The sequence below is a fragment of the Copadichromis virginalis genome, linkage group LG17, assembly GCF_057382275.1.
Source record: "Copadichromis virginalis isolate Kocher_CV1m ecotype Utaka linkage group LG17, C_Virginalis_male_GT1.1, whole genome shotgun sequence".
NCBI lineage: Eukaryota > Metazoa > Chordata > Actinopteri > Cichliformes > Cichlidae > Copadichromis > Copadichromis virginalis.
Genome location: NC_140634.1, coordinates 34,901,651 through 34,919,703, shown reverse-complemented (window position 1 = coordinate 34,919,703; position 18,053 = coordinate 34,901,651). Strand labels below are relative to the sequence as shown.

At 39.3% G+C, this 18,053-nt stretch overlaps 1 protein-coding gene across 1 annotated transcript in view; it reads left to right on the top strand.

Annotated features, from left to right (window-relative positions):
- The window catches only part of atxn10 (ataxin 10), a 78,744-nt gene that overhangs the window by 35,626 nt on the left and 25,065 nt on the right, over positions 1-18,053 (top strand). Inside the window, exon 12 of the mRNA XM_085437659.1 lies at positions 10,897-10,956. Coding sequence (XP_085293785.1) covers positions 10,897-10,956 — 60 coding nt within the window. The remainder of the gene's footprint in view (positions 1-10,896; positions 10,957-18,053) is intronic.

The following is an 18,053-nucleotide window of genomic DNA, read 5'->3' as shown; positions in this document are numbered from 1 at the left end:
CAAAGCCTCCTCCCACTTTTTTTCCACACCTCTTCCAAACTTGCTCCTTCCTCCTCTTCCCTCTCTGTGGCTGCTGTCTTTGGGTACTCCATGCAGAATGGTCTGTGTCTGAGAGCAGTGGCCTGAAATAAAACTAAGAGGGGCCTTGGGCGGTGGAGAATGCTAGCTTTGTCTCAGCTGCCATCCACACTGTCTGGAGACGTGGGCTCAAAGAGAGGGTCTGATTGCAAATTAGAAGTGCCGAATAGAGCACCCTGGCCAACTCCACTAGATTCAACACTGTTTACGCCATCTCGTCTCCTCGCCCGTCCTCCTCGGACACTTTGCCGGTTCGATTTTATGAAAAAGTCCCGTAAAAGAAGGTTAATGGCGGGACTCGGTGCTTTTCTCTCGTCAATACTTTTCACGTAATTGATGCGAGTGAGTGTTCAAATTCAGTCAAATGAAACATTGATGAGTACTGAGTGCAAAAGTCAATTTGGGTGTAAAATTTTGGATGATAAGTGCCAAATACGACATCTGCAGCAAATCCACCAGTGACATTAACATCTCCTAATATTTGTTTTACCTGAAGCTCACTTTATTATTATTGGAGCATTTTTTTTTCTTCCCAGGCAAAGGAAACGTGGGGATTTTATAGTTTCAGGTCCACTTTTGAGGGAAAACAGACAAAAAAGATCATTAATAATTAAATATATTTCCTGTTGAAGGTATTTTATAATTTGAGCATGTTCATTTACAAAATTTAAGGAACTGTGAAAACATTTCTAAAGGTGATTACAAAGAAAAAAAAGTTCAAAAGTGCCTTATGAAAAATGCTTTTCTACAAAGAAAGGACATGGTGAAATAATAAAATACAGAATACTTACATTACACAATAACTTCACACTTCTGTGCTGACCACAATTACTAATATATTATATTACAATGAATATGTTTATTAATATCTAAGAAATTTAAATAACAGGGTTGTATGTGTGTGTGTGAGAACAAATATGAGCCTGAGCCCTACATAAGAATTTGATGTTTCTTCGCTTACATAAAATAATATATTAAGCAATTACTATCGCCTATGTGTGTTAATAAAATATTATCATCTCTATAATATATATATATATATATATATTAGTTATAAACATCACAACTGTAAGTAAAAACATTACCCTATTTTTTTTTATAATTGGCTTTAGTTAATAAAAGTTTACACACAGCCTTTTTTCATGAACTATTGCAGCTTTAAATATGTGTGTGTTTGTCTTAATAATATGAACTCGTGTCACCTTCTAATCCCAGTAAGCTATAGCCTACATTCTCAGGCCATAGGCAGCTGAGCTGTAACATCTCTCTCTCTCTCACACACACACACTCCTAATCCTATAGTATGGCTCCATGCTCGTGAATATAGGTGTTCTGTACGCTTGTAAATACAGGTTTACGTGCACTCATTGCACACTCTGCTAGTTCACAGTGTGATGCTCCAGTGCTAATGTGCACAGAGCTTAGAAAAAACAACTAACACAAGCAGTGGTTTGATCACGAACTGAGGGACAAACATGCTTCTGTTCAACTTCTGTTACTAGTGTTAAGTTTTTTCCCACAAAATAATCACATTGACATATTTCCACCTGTGTTTTTAATGTTTTTCTTCCTATTAATATTATTACCATGATTTTTAAGGGAGGATTTTAATTAATTAGCTCCCTTAATAATTGACTTTTTGGTCCCCCTTTATTAATTTACATTGAGCAGTTGATGGTGAGGGAGTGTGTTCTTACACATTCCAGAGGAATATTAAAAGTTAATTTTTTATCCTTGCCTTCAGAGAATCTCATTTCTCAGTAACATACCTGAGGAAAAGGTTAAATCTTACAGGGAAGCCACTTTTGTGTGTGTTTACATTATTAAAGAGTGACTGTGCAGAGCTCTGTGTAAGGAGTATAACGTTTAATGAACTTTCCATGTTATTATAAATAATTTTAGATTAAAAAAAAGATTTAGACCTAAAGATGCGCACTATTTATTTTTAGTCCAATCATAAAATTCCCCTACAAACTCTCTCGGAAAACATTTCCCCCCTAGTACACGGACTCTATTACAGTTTCATTTCCTTACATTAAACTAGTATGACCCAGCATGAAAAATCAAATTATTAGCTATTAAAATATCTCCCACGTCCCCTCGCTTTTGCCACTTGGGTTTTTTTTTTTTTAATTTATTTATTTATTTTTAGCAACTTTTCAAAATGTCGGGGACGTGCTCCAGCAGCTCTGGTTTGACTCATCACCACAGCTGATTAATCAATAAAGTGTCTGTGAGGCAAACTGGCTACCTCAACAAGTCCGGGCTTGTCTGCGAGTCACCTGTGGCGTCGAATGAATAAGGAGGTCTTCATTAACTTGCAGAGAGGACAAAACTGAATGAAGCTCATTAACTGCTGGGAGGGAACAGGTGTGTGAAGTCCCGCTTTCGGGGAGTGTGTTTTAAAAGCTAGCAGATGAAGAAAATGAAGTAGCCTAGCTGTGGAGGTTAAGGTCTAAGCTAACATGAGAATTACATTTAAGTTAATGTGCTGTTAATAGAGCGCGGACGGATGGTGACGCAGCACATTTTGCTTGTTTTGTAGCTATTTTTCTTTAGCTTCACACTTGCAGTTTGTTTTAAAAGCACACACTTTTATGAATAATACTTTACAGCAAAGCTACTTACCAGAGTAATTGTTAATTACAAAAGCAGGGGTGGTGCAAGTGGGGAAAAAGGCATGGTATGTGTGTAATAATTCAAGGTGGGGCATAAAACCTGTGTGCCATGGAAAATATGTGACTTTACAGTGACCTTGGTGGTTGTTTTATAGCATTTTTGTTTTTAATTCTTTAATATTCTTTTACTGTTGTAAATAATTTCGCGGCAGTAATTTGTGCTATTTTCAGCACCAGTAAAAGTTGACGGCGGAATTAAAATAGTCTTTTTCACGAGGCTGACAAAAGTTCACGCCAGCAAATAGTGCTTTTTAGGTCCGCGGAGGGGGCAGGAGGGGAGGGAGTGAGGCAGCCCTTAATAATCATCTGAACGCAGGCTCGTTTTTGCTGATATTTCAGAGTGGTGGCTTTTGTTTTTCCCCCCCTTTCCCTTCGTATTTTGGAGTCTTTAAATAAGCAGCACGGCAGAGCAGCCTGCACCGCACAGCGGTGTGGTTGTATAACTCGTGTTTCACCTCAGCTGAACTTGACGCATCTGGTTCACCGGCGGCGCGAGTCGCACGGCGCAGTCTGCTGTGTGTCCCCACTGAACCGAGCTGCATGGCCGGCCGAGAGAGACGCGGAGAAAGAAAGGGGGGAAACGCAACACTTTCGTGACATAGCAGCGGCTCTCGGAGACCGAGTCACGGGATGACTCCTCCACATCTCAGTCTGCAAATATCGTCCCTTTCTTGCTTTTTTAATTTCCTGCTGTTTCGTGGCTCCAGACACAAAAAGGAAGACGAGTCACCGTGGGCTAAAGGAAATATAAAGCCGGCCGACTTGGACACGCCGGAGCAGACCATCCAACTTGAACTTGAGACGAATCGGTGCGTATTAAAATGCCGCTCTATACGTTTATTTTTAGTTTTAAATTTGCGCCAATTGCGTAAAATTACATCAAAGGTTTTGTTTTAAAAGCAAAAGCAATACAGCGTGTGTGAATTGTGGCGGTGCGTCTCCCCTCCACCAACACCCTCCCCAGACTGAGTCAGTGGATATTGACACTGTTATGACTGAAACAGTCCTTAGGGGAAGTTTCCAGCGTGCCCGAAACTGTTTAATAGCTTAAAGTCTTTAAAATTGAGAACAAGTCGCAGACACCTTATAGTCTATACGCGGTGATGGAAATGGTCGCCAGGCTGTAAATTCTCCGTCGCAATACGAGAAAAGAGGTCGCCTTCCCGTGCCCTAGTTTCTGCTAGCTGAGAGGCATAATCTTCCACCCTTTGTTGTCCCCGATGCAAACACAGATAGGCAGCCGGGCGGATCGCGTCAATCCAGCGGAAAACATCACCGCTCTCCAAGTGATCCGTTTGAAGGATTTGATGGGGGAAAAGGAAAAATGTGCGTTTAATTAGTAAAAACTGCGTCTCCCGGAGCTGTGCGCCCCGAGTTGATGAGCGTATGTAAGACCCGAGAACATATGGTAGAACTGTGCGGTTTCCCCCTGATGTGTCACTGTGGTTTCCCCTCAAGAGAAGTTTTTTGATGAAATTAATTCATTGAAATCCGAGAGCAGCTAACTCAGCAGTAGCTGAATGTATTTTTAATGCTCTAAAGGCCCGTTTGGTGCTTCCTGGCTGTGTCTCAGGTGTACACTGAGCTTCTCTAAAAAGACACATGCTTAAATTCCCCGTGAGATATTAGATTTGTGATGCGTTTGATGTTACACGTGGATGTGGGCAGTAATAACAGGTGCTTTACACTGGCCAGGTAGCAGCACACAAAGTTCTTTTTACAGCCTCGTTCTTTGATTGTTTTTGGCTGAAGATAATCACACAGATTCCTGCTAAATAATAAATAAAGTGGGGAAATCATCGTCCTCTTCTAAAAGCAACTAAAGCAAAAATGCAGCCTGCACATAAAGTCATAAAAGCATGGTTGCTTTGTAATTTGCACTGGGTGTAAATTTATTAAATTTGACTCTATTGATTTAAAGCACAAGTCTCCTTTTTTGTTAGCTTCATACTCAAATTTACTGCTGTCAGTTTATCTTGGATATATCACTCAGGCCACACTTCACCGGCACGGAAACGCATCGCAGGTTAAAGGTTAAAAAGTGGCCCACGCACACCTTAGAGAATTGCCTCTCCTTTCCAGTTCATCTCTGCTCATCTGGCTACATTTTTTTCTTTTTTGCTTTGTGAGTGTATGTGTGCCTGTGTGCTCTCAAGGCTTTGTGTGCAGCCTGGTTGGCCGGTCGGGTAAGATTCTGTTCATTCTGGAGTGTCGGTCAAATTTGCAAAGAAGCAGCAGCGTTTCCCAGGAAAAGATCTGTGTTAGCTGACAAAACACGGCGTGTTGTGCTATTGCCACATTCTCACCATGAAAGAGGAACACAACTGTCAGGAGCCAAAAATTTGAGCGGGGTCAGAACGACCTCTTGGCTGCAATAGCTTGGTCACAAACACAATTTTTTTCCCCTCTGTGTCTTATGAGATTTATGTTTATAAGGCACAATCATGGTTATAAACAGGAAAATGTGCCTTTGAGAGAATGCAGCAGAAACACAGGTGGCCTTTAGACAATGGGCCGGGGTTCATTTCTCTACAGTGAGGCAGTGGGACAGAAGAAAGGACATGGCTGTGGAGTGAAAATTGACGTGATTATTTTCAGATTCAGTCCGCCACCCTGTAGCTCTGAGCTCCGTTGTGGGCCATACTGGCAGTGGCCAATATGGTAGGAAAGAAGAAGGCTTGGATTCAGCAAAAAAAAAAAAAAAAATTCCTCTCATTTGCTTTCAGAGCAGCTTCATCCTCCCTCCCACACTCCCTGCCACACTCTCATATCTCACGCAATTGATTGAAACCCTAAACGGCAAGATCAGGACGGAGCGCAATCCAGCCTTTCTATGAATAGTTGATTGGACGTGATGGCGATGTGGTGTGTTGTTACTTTAAGGCCATTTCAGGTCAGAGGGCGGGGGGCGGTGGGGTTTGGCGAGGGGGATTTTCGGCGTGCACGGCCGATGCTGCAGTGTGGCGTCTTGTGCTCGCCCACCCCATCTTTAGCTGTTTCGTATAGGCGCGCAGAGTCCTGTCGCTCCCTAATCAGGTCATCTGGCGTTTTGAGAACTCACACATACTCCTTTAGCTTTTTGCCTGAGAAGGGCTTTAAAATGTGTTTGTTTTTTTCTCCTTACCCCCTTTTTAATTCGTCATTTATTTTATCGTGTGTGACAAAGCCACCTTGTCATGTTCTAATCTGCACAGATGGATGGTGTGTTAACAGTAGGTGGGCGTCTGTCACTGATTATTTAAGTTTTCTCTGGTATTAATAATGTGGAAAACCATGAGATGTAAAGTGTGTCACTAGTGTGTGTATATCCCGAGTGCAACAGGCGTTTGTTTGCATGTGTGTTTGTTGCTCTGCTGTGCTTTTGCTGTCCCCACCAAACACTTCACATTTGAAGTCTCTGTGCATCTCAGCACAGGGCATTTAAGTGCTTGACCTAATTTCTCTGGCAGCGAAGAATCCACTCGTGAAGGCCTTCTTCTGTGTGTGTTTGTGTGTGTGTATGTGCGCACGCGCGTGTTGCTCTGGGTGTTTCCTCCTTGCCTTTCTAACAGGAAGCTGATGTGGAGTTCAACTGAGGACAGGGAAAAGGCCTTTTCTTTCCACTGTGAATCATTTGAGAGAGAGAGAGAGAGAGAAAAAAATGAAAAAAGAGTGGAGAGGGAAAAAAAGAGACCAGGCTGCTGCATTGATTCAGCCCTCTGCAATCTGGCCTGCCTCTCTTTCTGTCCCTCTCTCTTTTCACTCTCTGTACTTTAGTGTCTATTTAAGTTTTTTTTTTTTTGTGTGTGTGTGTGGAGTTTTTCTGATTCCAGATGAACAGCAGTGTTCTGGAGGGACTCAGGGGTTTATGGAGAGTTCACAAGTCCTGTGAGAAGACTGGGTGAGGGGGTTGCTTTGTGGGTAGGAGTGCATATTCTTCCGGTTCAGTTATAAACTAAGTGCAGCAAAAAGGGGAGGTCCATTAAATACTTGGAAAGCATTTAAAGTATTTTTAAGTATTTACCATACACACACAAACCGGGTTTATCAAGGCCAGTGTCGAGACACTACAAAGCATTTGCCCTTTGTATTGCTGAAAGCTAAAAAGTAAAGAACAAAAGATAAAAGTAGCCAATGAATCTTCTGAGTGATCTGCGGAGTGATAAATGGTACTGTACCACAGAAAAAGAATGACTGGAAGCCGGCGTTATAGATCAACTCGTTGGCATCCCAAAAATGTAATAATTTTGTGGAATAAACGTGAGATTGATTCATTTGGTTTGAAGGTCACTGAGTTTAAATTTGTTCTTAGACATATTTCACGTGTGATGACACTTATTCCAAGAACTACATGCAGACCAAGGCAAATGCTAGAAATGTTGAAACAGCATGACCTAATCTCATCTTCAAGGTTTCATGTACATATTTTAGTGTGGAGGGGTGGGGGTGGTAGGAATTAAATAAGGCCAGATACTCTAACTAAAAACACCTACTCAGCCTCTTTCATGTTTTTTTTCAATACCTTTTGAACTATCTACAGACTATTCTAGAAACATCGTCACACACCCAGCAGCTGCCGAGAGACAGAAATATTCCAGAATACCTGTTTCGTAAGGACTGTATCGGTCCTTCCCATACGGAAAAGAAATAGTAAAAACTTATATGTGATTACTCATGAAAGTGGCCACTTTCCCATTACTTTCATACATTGTTTTAGTAAGTATCCAAAACATACAAGTTTCATTATATAATTTTTCAAGGGATCTTATATCTGTTTTCACACTTATATGCTTTTCATACAAGTTTCACACAAGACAGATAAGATAAGATAAGATAAGATAACCTTTATTAGTCCCACACGTGGGAAATTTGTTTTGTCACAGCAGGAAGTGGACAGTGCAAAAGTTATGACGCAAAAATTAGAATACAATAAGAATAAATACAGTACACAGCTGTACAGAATAGAATAAAATAATATACTATATACAGTAGAATAAAATAGAATAAAAATATACAATAAGATAAAAATAGAATACGAATGCTATATACAACTGAGTAAAAATACAACGACAGATACAAACTTTATAAGATTTATGTATATCTTTTCCATATGGGTTACGAAACATTCTATTCTATTCATTAATGAATAGTCTAGTCTGCTCAAGGAGTAGTCAAGGAACCATTTTTTCCTTGTGTTTTAATATCTTGTTTGTGTGACTACAGCAGAGGGGTTTTCACTTGCTCAGTAAGCAAGCCTTGGCCGGGTGTCTTTAACCCTTAATTGGACTTTGCAGCATTAGCCCTGAGGCTGCAACTTCGTGGACAGAAAAAAAAAAGCTGAAGTCTTGAATAAATATGTTGAGTCAGCAATTTATTATTGTTGTTATTATTATTATTATTATTATTATTATTATTGGTTAGTACATAGTCTATATAGAAAGTGGTCTTCTCAAAATGTTGAGTGCAAATTATATAATTTCAATATGAGGTATGCTTGATTTTGTACACTCCGAGTCATTTCCAATCAAGTCTATTTATGTAAAAAATAAAACTTTTTTTGATAATGCATTATTTATTGTCTGTCTATAGAATGCTAGCAGGATTAGCCTTAGCACTGAAAGCTGGACAGACACTGTTGCCCCTTTTTTTTTTTTTTAAACTTTCACATTATGTTAACTGACATTAGAGGTCGATATTTCATTTTAATCACCAATCCTGTTTGATGAAACACATGAGCCACCATTGAGAGCTAATACTAAATGTAAATGCCTCCATACCTTGGTCACAATTCCAGTAAATCTTTTACAAACAAGCAGGCTATGCCCTCAGTGGTAAAGAGAGAGAGAGGAAGACTTACATTGTGCAGGTTTTTATAGCTGACGTGGTATAAGGAAGAAATAAAGGAACGCGGAGCACTTCAGGACACGCTATCATTGTAGTAGCATGCTGTAATGTAGATAACAGTAGGAAAACTGTTAAACTAACAGTAACTTGGTGGCAGCCCTGTTTTATTGTTAATGTACATGCAACTCTTTTACAGTGCAGAATAGGGCTGCCACAAACGATTATTTTGATAGTCGACTAGTCACCGATTATTTTTGCGATTAGTCGACTAATCACATCATCATCCATTGGACATACAGCGTACAGCTTATTGCACCAGCAGCATCTGCTCTTATATAACTATCATTAGCTTACAGCTTTAAGTGTTTAAGTTAAGTGCTAATTAAAAATAAAGACAAGATGATAGTTTATTAAAGTTTAATGAAGTTTGCAGATTGTTTCGGTGAAGTTTAATAAACTCCTTGCTATCTAAAATATAACAGGACACCGGAGTAAATTCTCGAGCATCTCACACTTCTGATAATCAGCTGTCTGCTTGACGTTTATTCAGCTGTGTAAAAACTATAACTTTAATCTCAGCCAAACCGATTTACTCAGGAACAAATAAAATACTAAAAAAAAGCCAAACAATAACATTTTAAGCTAAGTGACGGCAGTGGGTTTGAAAACGATTTGCCGGGAGTCCGGTGTTCTCACGGCTCTAGTTAGCCTAGCCCCCGGCTAGCTAACGAGCTAGTGGGTAACAGACGTCTCCGAAAACGTCGGAGCGCTTTTGAAAATATGTGGTGTCTTGATAAACTGAGCAGATATTTGAGGTTTACACAGCTACATTCTCGCCTGAAAATATGTTAAACGTTTATTTTGTGACCCGGAAAGAATAATAAGAGTAATATAAAAACTAACTAGCTGCCGCCATTGTTGACAACAGAGCTGGGCTGCGCTATGAATTCTGGGACGGAGCTACTTCTTCTTCTTCGGGGTTTAACGGCAGCTGGCATCCTTGTACATGCAGTGCTGCCATCTTCTGTTTCAGTCCGTTATTACACTCTTAAATCCTGCTACTTATTCCTGCGTCTTTTGTGATCTTACAAAGCTTCAAACGACGCGTCGACTATTAAATCAGTCGTCGACGATTTTGATAGTCGACGTAATCGTGACTAGTCGACTAATCGTGGCAGCCCTAGTGCAGAAACAGTAAACGTAACAAGGCTTCTTGCCAGACTTAATTTCCACAAGTATCCAAGTGTCTGCTTGAGTCCCACTGTAAACTTCATAATCAGACTGAGCGTGAGGCTCCAGTTACACTTTAAAGAAGTTTAACAGGAATGACTCCTTGTTTGTGGTGCGTTCAGTGTCCCTAACCCAACAGCAGGCATCAGGTGATGCTGAGGTCAGGGGAAAAGACTGAATGAGGGTGGGGTTGTGGGATAGATCACTTCTAAGCTGCAGCAGTGTCTGGCGATGCAAGAAAAGGAGACCCTTAGCTCTGATGTGCTTGTGCTCTAGATGCTAAAGAGTGTCCTCCTCCTATAGCAAGGTGTTGTGCATATTGCACCTTTTTAAATAAAATTATATTTAAGTTTGCTCTGTAAAGTTGCATTAAAGTGCAATAACAATTACATTAAAATTGTGGCTAATATTTGATACTACTTACATATTACATATTTATATCTATCTATCTATCTATCTATCTATCTATCTATCTATCTATCTATCTATCTATCTATCTATCTATCTATCTATCTATCTATCTATCTATCTATCTATCTATCTATCTATCTATCTATCTATCTATCTATCTATCTATCTATCTATCTATCACAAATTATTTTAGTTTGCTTTTGAATTCTTGATAGACAAATATGACGCCCCATAATGGGTAAAAGTTATAGTTTTTATGCTGATTTGAACAACTCAATCTGTACTTCATGAGGTATATCAATGTCCTTTTTTGTATATGAAAATATATGTTAACAGATATATTTAATATTTATTCTTTATGATTGCAGTTAAACACGATTATTTCATGAAAACGAAAACTTATGGTTGAAACAAAGTGTAAATATTATTGTTCTGGTCTTCTGCCATACAGCGACGATATGTAGCAGCAGAAATGTTCCAGTATCGATGTGTCATTCCCAGCTTCTGCTGGCACACTGTGAGAGAACAGCACGCAACAAAACGGTGCACCACAAATCCTAATCAATCACAGATCTCGATCATTTTTTCACAGTGCAGGTTGAAGCAACAGAGTGGCGATCATCCCCAATGCTAATTTGTAAACTGACCCTTTTCTCTCTCTCTCTCTCTTTTTAAGGTGCAGGGCAGCACATCGAGGAGAACGAAAACCCACAGGGCCTCAGACATTGTAAAGCAGGTGAGCATACATTTGTTTGAAGGGCACAGAGATCCATGCTAATTTATTCAACACTCTTATGCCTGCTGAAAGGGTAGCATATATATTTTTTTGTATTATAATAAATGAAAATCAAAAACATCAATTCAAACCTATATAACTTTTCTGTCTTTGTCCATCATCTCTTTATAATTTTTTAATTATAAAAGGGACGAAAGTTTGAAGGCTGAAATGGGAACTGAAATTTAGTCACTGTGAAATCTGTACTTCGTAATGTCATTGAGGGTTTTCAAGTAGAGTTTGCTCAAGATGTATGCACACTCGAGGCATCTTTCCTCATCTTTTGTGAAAGTCAAAGTGGCAGAGTGACATAAAATGGGATGATTAAGAGTCAAACTGCATAATCAGATTTGAGTGATGAGTCACAGTTTGTCCAACAGGACTGCCGAACTTGGAGATTCCCACTGAAAGCCACATGGGCCTGCCTATAGGGGTGGTTATGTGTGATAACTAATCATTTTGGTTCTGTTCTGTGAAGTATTTGATTCCTTGTAAATCAGAACAAATGACGTTGTCATGCATTTGTTGCAAAACTGAGTTTTCCATGATCTGTGCAAGGAAGGAGAGGTTTTTTAGTTAATAAGGGCACCTATGGTTATCCTTGGGCATAAAGTGCTGAAATAGAAATTAGAAGGAGACGATTCAAGACTTCTTTTGTGCCAAATGAATGTGGGTAAACTTTGAAGGCACCTGAATGAATAACATTCTTGACGAAAACACAAGGGATTACTGGAATTATGTTTGTTTTGACTTGCATAGAATACCACATGGGTGGAGTTGGCTGATTCATTGCCATGAGATCAATATCAAGCTCACAAAAGTTCACTGAGTTTACTCGGACCACTGGTAATGTGATGTTCCTCTTAATCTTGTTTTGTGCTTCTTTTTAAGTAAGAAAAAAACGTCCTCCAAACACTACTGTGTATTTCTCATGCAGTACTCGGCATAGATGCCACAGTACTTACTGACTGTATTGAACAAAGTATCGAACCCTAAAGTGCTCTTGTTTTCCAGCCCCATGGTTAGATTAACTGCAAAATATTTGCATGTTTCACACATCGGTTTTCCAGCACTTTCTCATAATTCAACATGACTTTGAAGCTCCAGATGCTTCCAAACATACTAAACATACATGTTTAGTATGTTTGGAAGCATCTGGAGCTTCACTAGAACATGAAATAAAGTTCTGTGCTTTTGAACAGTGCTTGGCTGCAGGATATGCTTTTGACTGGAGTCGGCCAAAAGAGTTCATTATAATTTTCGTTTAGTTGTGAAAGCTCAGTTTGCTTCTGCGTGTGACCTGTGTCCTTTTTCTGTGATGAGTGGAACTAATCCACTTAAGTTTAAAGTTAAAATCTTGTGTAAAAAATTAAAATGAATTGGAAGCAAAGTATTCCAAAAATTAAGAACTTAATGAACTCAATAGGAAGTAGTCCTCTACAGTATAATAATAACTTTATAATGTAGACTATTGATTAAAGCAGTGGTTTAATGTTGGAGCTGCTCCAGGTGTCCGGCGATGGAAATTAAAAGTGTATCCATGTGTCTTATGTAAGCTTCGTGTTTTGTGTAAAAATCTGGTACAAAGACATGTAGAGAGAAATGTTAATGTTAAAAAAAGACAAGTAGAAAGTATAAAAACATGTTTTGGGAGGAGTCAAAGAATAAAAAGTAGTAAGTACAATTTATATGAATATTTAAATAGAAAATCACTAATTATTTAACCTACTGCAGTCATTGTGTTGTGTTATGTAGCGAGCTTTTCAGGCCTGCAAAACAAACTTTAACAGAGCAATAAAAAGTACTTGTAAATGGGGTTAGATGTCTGATCTGTCTCCTCGGTTTCTCCTCTCTCTAAATTTCCTCTGCTCTTTTTCTGCAGAGTTTTAGCTCATGTGTGACCTCTGCAGATGTCACTCCTTATACAGCATGGGCAGCACATCTCAGCTTCATGTTTACACATTGAAATAAATCCCAAGTTTTAACGCTTGTTTCCAAGCATATATATATATATATATGAAAGAGAGAGAGTGAGTTCTGTAGCTGTAAATTCTTTAAATAAAACAACATCTGTACATCAAATTAACCATCAAAATTGAACTTCTACATGTTCACAGAGTATTGGATCTAGGTCGCTACACTGAATTGCAGTAGTTGGTCTACATCCCACTACATCCCTTCTTTGGTATAAAACCCTTCATTTGATAAATCCAGTTTAGTGGAGGTCCAGTAGGCAGCTTCTCTCAGGTCAGGTGTTGTCCATATGTGCGCGTGAGAGTCATCCTCAGGCTCCCACTAATCTCCTGCTTGAAGAAAGGGGATGGAGCAAAAGAGCTCTACTTTATTTCCACCCTAGCATGTTGTATTCTGTTAAAAGGCTAATACTCCAATATCACAATGAGGTATTTTGTTGCTGTGTGTTACGCATAAAACAATTTTAATTTAATTGTTTTTAATAGTTGCTTCTTAAAACATTATAGTGAAGCTGAGCTTCTAATTTGTTTTTTGTTTTTTTTAAACATTCTTACACACTGTGCACAAGAAATAAACACAATAGATGTGTACAGACCGGGGGGAATCGCAGAGACATGGTCTTTTTTAAAAATCATTTTTTAATCCTAGGCTTCCCCGCAGTGTTTTGGCTGCATTCCTTTTTAGCATTTTAACGTTGTTTACATACTGTAGATTTTTGTTTTCATAACCCAGTTGTGGACTGACTCATACAAATATTGTATCTCAGTTTGAATACCTCAGCTCATGCTCTTATTATGAAAAACCTCAATTGGATTGTCTGGCTCTTTTCCATTTCTGAGGCTGTAAATATCTTACTCATACTTTCATTTTTGACATGAACTGTGATAGACTTGATTGTAGTCATTATTGCTGTTACTGATAGAGTTATTTTTTTTCTGTTTATTCATATAATTTATCTGTTATTTAGCCTTTGAGTTGTATTGCTCTGCCACTTTCTTCCAGTCTCTATTCATTTCTTTACAACTTCATTTCCTGTTCTGTGCTGGCTGGACAGACTTAAAAAGTGATTAGTCATTGGGGCACAGTCAGTATCTTTGCGAAAGCTAGAGTGTATTAACCAGTGTGTCATTATCAAGGATGAGTGGTGTCATACTTGATAACAGGAGCAGTTCGCGTCCACTAGCATCCAGTTACAAAGTATTACAGACAAGGTAATTACAGGGTAAAGTTCAGTGCAGTGTAACAGTGTGATTTAGTAAGCACAGAATTACAGGAGAGGTGTAAGGTAATTTTATCTTGTGAGTGTGTGTGTGTGTGTCTGTGTTCATGAAGGAGAAGTAATCAGAGTGGATGACTGCTCTCTACCAGACAACTGGAATGAACTGTGCAATGGCAAAATGAATCTCTGTCTGTCTCTCTCTCTCTCAGACTGGGGGCTGCCCAGCCTCCACAGAGTGCTCGGCCACTGCTTCATTGTGGCCCGGGGCCTCATTTGAATGAGCCTTTAGTATGTTGTGTGAACAAGTCAGCGCCATTTGCATTTGTTCCAGTCACAAAGGTTTAACAGGTCAATAGGGACTCCCTGGCAGAAAACTAACACGCTAGGGTAACGTTTTTTTTTCCTCCCACCCTCACATCTCCTCCATCACTGAGGTTGTCAGGCACCTAGTCATCTTGTTCTGAAACATGTAACTGAAACATGTGGTGGCTATACATTTGAAAGTCTGTGTGTGTCTGCTCGTGTATTTGTATATGTATTTTAAGACGTGACTGCTGAATGGAGGGCGCAGGGTCGGAAAATAGAAGCTAATACTCTGACAAAAGTTTAATTAACATACAACTTATAGAGGCAACTTGTTTGAGGAGGGCTGTTTTGTTTCTGTGTGTGTGTAAGTGTGACAGACACCAGCACATTTCTGTCTGAAGCCCTGCAGTTTTATTTCCCGGTCCTGGAGTATTTAGACTCTAAAATTTTAACATGGTGTGGAACAATATGTGGGAGCTAATTGCACCTCACTAGCTCATTATAAGTGTGATGGCAGCATAAGTGACCATTGTGTCACTTCTAAGGAGATAAAGTAACACCTTCTTTTAAAGGGGCTCTCAGTTTGGTACTTGTCTTCTCTGGGAACTAGGGCTGCCACGATTAGTCGACTAGTCACGATTACGTCGACTATCAAAATCGTCGACGACTAATTTAATAGTCGACGCGTCGTTTGAAGCTTTGTAAGATCACAAAAGACGCAGGAATCAGTAGTAGGATTTAAGAGTGTAATAATGGACTGAAACAGAAGATGGCAGCACTGCATGTCCAAGGATGCCAGCTGCCGTTAAACCCCGAAGAAGAAGAAACTGTGTCCCAGAATTCATAGCGCGGCCCATCGCGGCCCTGCTTAGTTTCCAACAATGGCGGCAGCTGGTTAGTTTTAATATTATTCTTATTATTCTTTCTGGGTCACAAAATAAACGTTTAACATATTTTCAGGCGAGAATGTAGCTGTGTAAACCTCAAATATCTGCTCAGTTTATCAAGACACCACATATTTTCAAAAGCGCTCCGACGTTTTCGGAGGCATCTGTTACCCACTAGCTCGATAGCTAGCCGGGGGCTAGGCTAACTAGAGCCGTGAGAACACCGGACTCCCGGCAGATCGTTTTCAAACCCACCGCCGTCTTTCACTACTCAGGTTAAACATGATATATAAGTCACTTAGATAACTTCAAAATGTTGTTTGGCTTTTTTCAGTGTTTTATTTGTTCCTGAGTAAATCGGTTTGGCTGAGATTAAAGTTATAGTTTTTACACAGCTGAATAAACGTCAAGCAGACAGCTGATCATCAGAAGTGTGAGATGCTCGAGAATTTACTCCGGTGTCCTGTTATATTTTAGATAGCAAGGAGTTTATTAAACTCCACCGAAACACTCTGCAAATGTCATTAAAATTTAATAAACTATCATCTTGTCTTTATTTTTAGTTAGCACATACCTTAAACACTTAAAGCTGAAAGCTAATGATAGTTATATAAGAGCAGATGCTGCTGGTGCAATAAGCTGTATGCTGTATGTTCAATGGATGATGATCTGATTAGTCGACTAATCGCAAAAGTAATCGCTGACTAGTCGACTATCAAAATAATCGTTTGTGGCAGCCCTATTGGGAACACAACACATTATAGAAAAAAGTGCTCCTGTATGTCCAAAACCAGAAATCTCTGTCATGTCGGTAGCATTCATAATGGAAAGTAATGGGGGCTAACATGGAGTCATTTTCTGTGTTGAAAATGGTTGTACAGGAAAGCAGCTAGTAATTGTTCTTATAATACAAGTGATGCAAACGTTCAATGTCTTCTAGGGCTGCCACGATTAGTCGACTAGTCACGATTACGTCGACTATCAAAATCGTCGACGACTAATTTAATAGTCGACGCATCGTTTGATGCTTTGTAAGATCCCAAAAGACGCAGGAATAAGTAGTAGGATTTAAGAGTGTAATAACGGACTGAAACAGAAGATGGCAGCACTGCATGTACAAGGCAGTGTTGCCAACTTAGCGACTTTGTCGCTGTATTTAGCTAGTTTTCAGACCCCTTAGCGACTTTTTTTCTAAAAAAAAAAAAAACGTTAAAGCGCGTATCGCTTTTACTCTCAACAAGCAGCGGGTGCTGTAACGCAGTCAGTTCTTCTTTTACTCTTTGACTCTTATGCTGTTTTGTGGATCACAAGGTTTAAAACTACTTATAAACACACACACACAAAGTAACTCCACCAGAGTGCCTATTTCGGGTCACTTGCCGGTCCAAGCCCGGGTAAAGGAGCAGGGTTGGAATTGTGACATTAAAAAAAACAATAATTGCTAAAAGAAATTTAATTTGTAGTTCTAAATAAACTCTTAATGCATTTAGGACGTTTTTTACTCACTTTATGTCTCTTCCACAATGTTATTTCTCTCTCCAACAACATAGGTTACAATTAGATTAGCATGACCAATTATGCAAATTAGGCAATGACATCATTTAGCGACTTCTAGCGACTTTTAGGACAACCAATAGCGATTTTCCTTACTGAGGAGTTGGCAACACTGGTACAAGGATGCCAGCTGCCGTTAAACCCCGAAGAAGAATAAGCAGTGTCCAGTATTGTAGCTGTGTCCAAATTCAGGAACTGCATCCTACTGTGCCCGCATTTGTAAGCCGATTGCGTTACAGCGACACGACAAAGACTGTCCAAATTCGAAGACTCCGACAAAAGCGGCCGACAAATGCGTCCTCCTTTTCCCCAGATTTGAAGGATGGGTCCGGGTGTGTACTTCGTGGCCCAACCTATACCAGAATTCATAGCGTGGCACTGCTCAGTTTCCAACAATGGTGGCAGCTAGTTAGTTTTAATATTACTCTTATTATTCTTTCTGGGTCACAAAATAAACATTTAACATGTTTTCAGGCGAGAATGTAGCTGTGTAAACCTCAAATATCTGCTCAGTTTATCAAGACACCACATATTTTCAAAAGCGCTCCGACTTTTTCGTAGACGTCTGTTACCCACTGCGGTCTTTCGCTACTCAGGTTAAACATGATATAAGTCACTTAGATAACTTCTTTTTTGTATTTTATTTGTTCCTGAGTAAATCGGTTTGGCTGAAATTAAAGTTATAGTTTTTACACAGCTGAATAAACGTCAAGCAGACAACTGATTATCAGAAGTGTGAGATGCTCGAGAATGTCCTTTTATATTTTAGATAGCAAGGAGTTTATTAAACTCCACCGAAACAATCTGCAAATGTCATTAAAATTTAATAAACTCTCATCTTGTCTTTATTTTTAGTTCGCACATACCTTAAACACTTAAAGCTGTAAGCTAATGATAGTTATATAAGAGTAGATGCTGCTGGTGCAATAAGCTGTACGTTTCATGTCCAATGGATGCATGATCTGATTAGTCGACTAATCGCAAAAATAATCGGTGACTAGTCGACTATCAGAATAATCGTTTGTGGCAGCCCCAATGACTTCATATTAAAATATTTTCATTTATCTTAATATTTGCACAGAGGTTCTCGTATTGGCTCTTTTTTTTGTGCCAGTAAT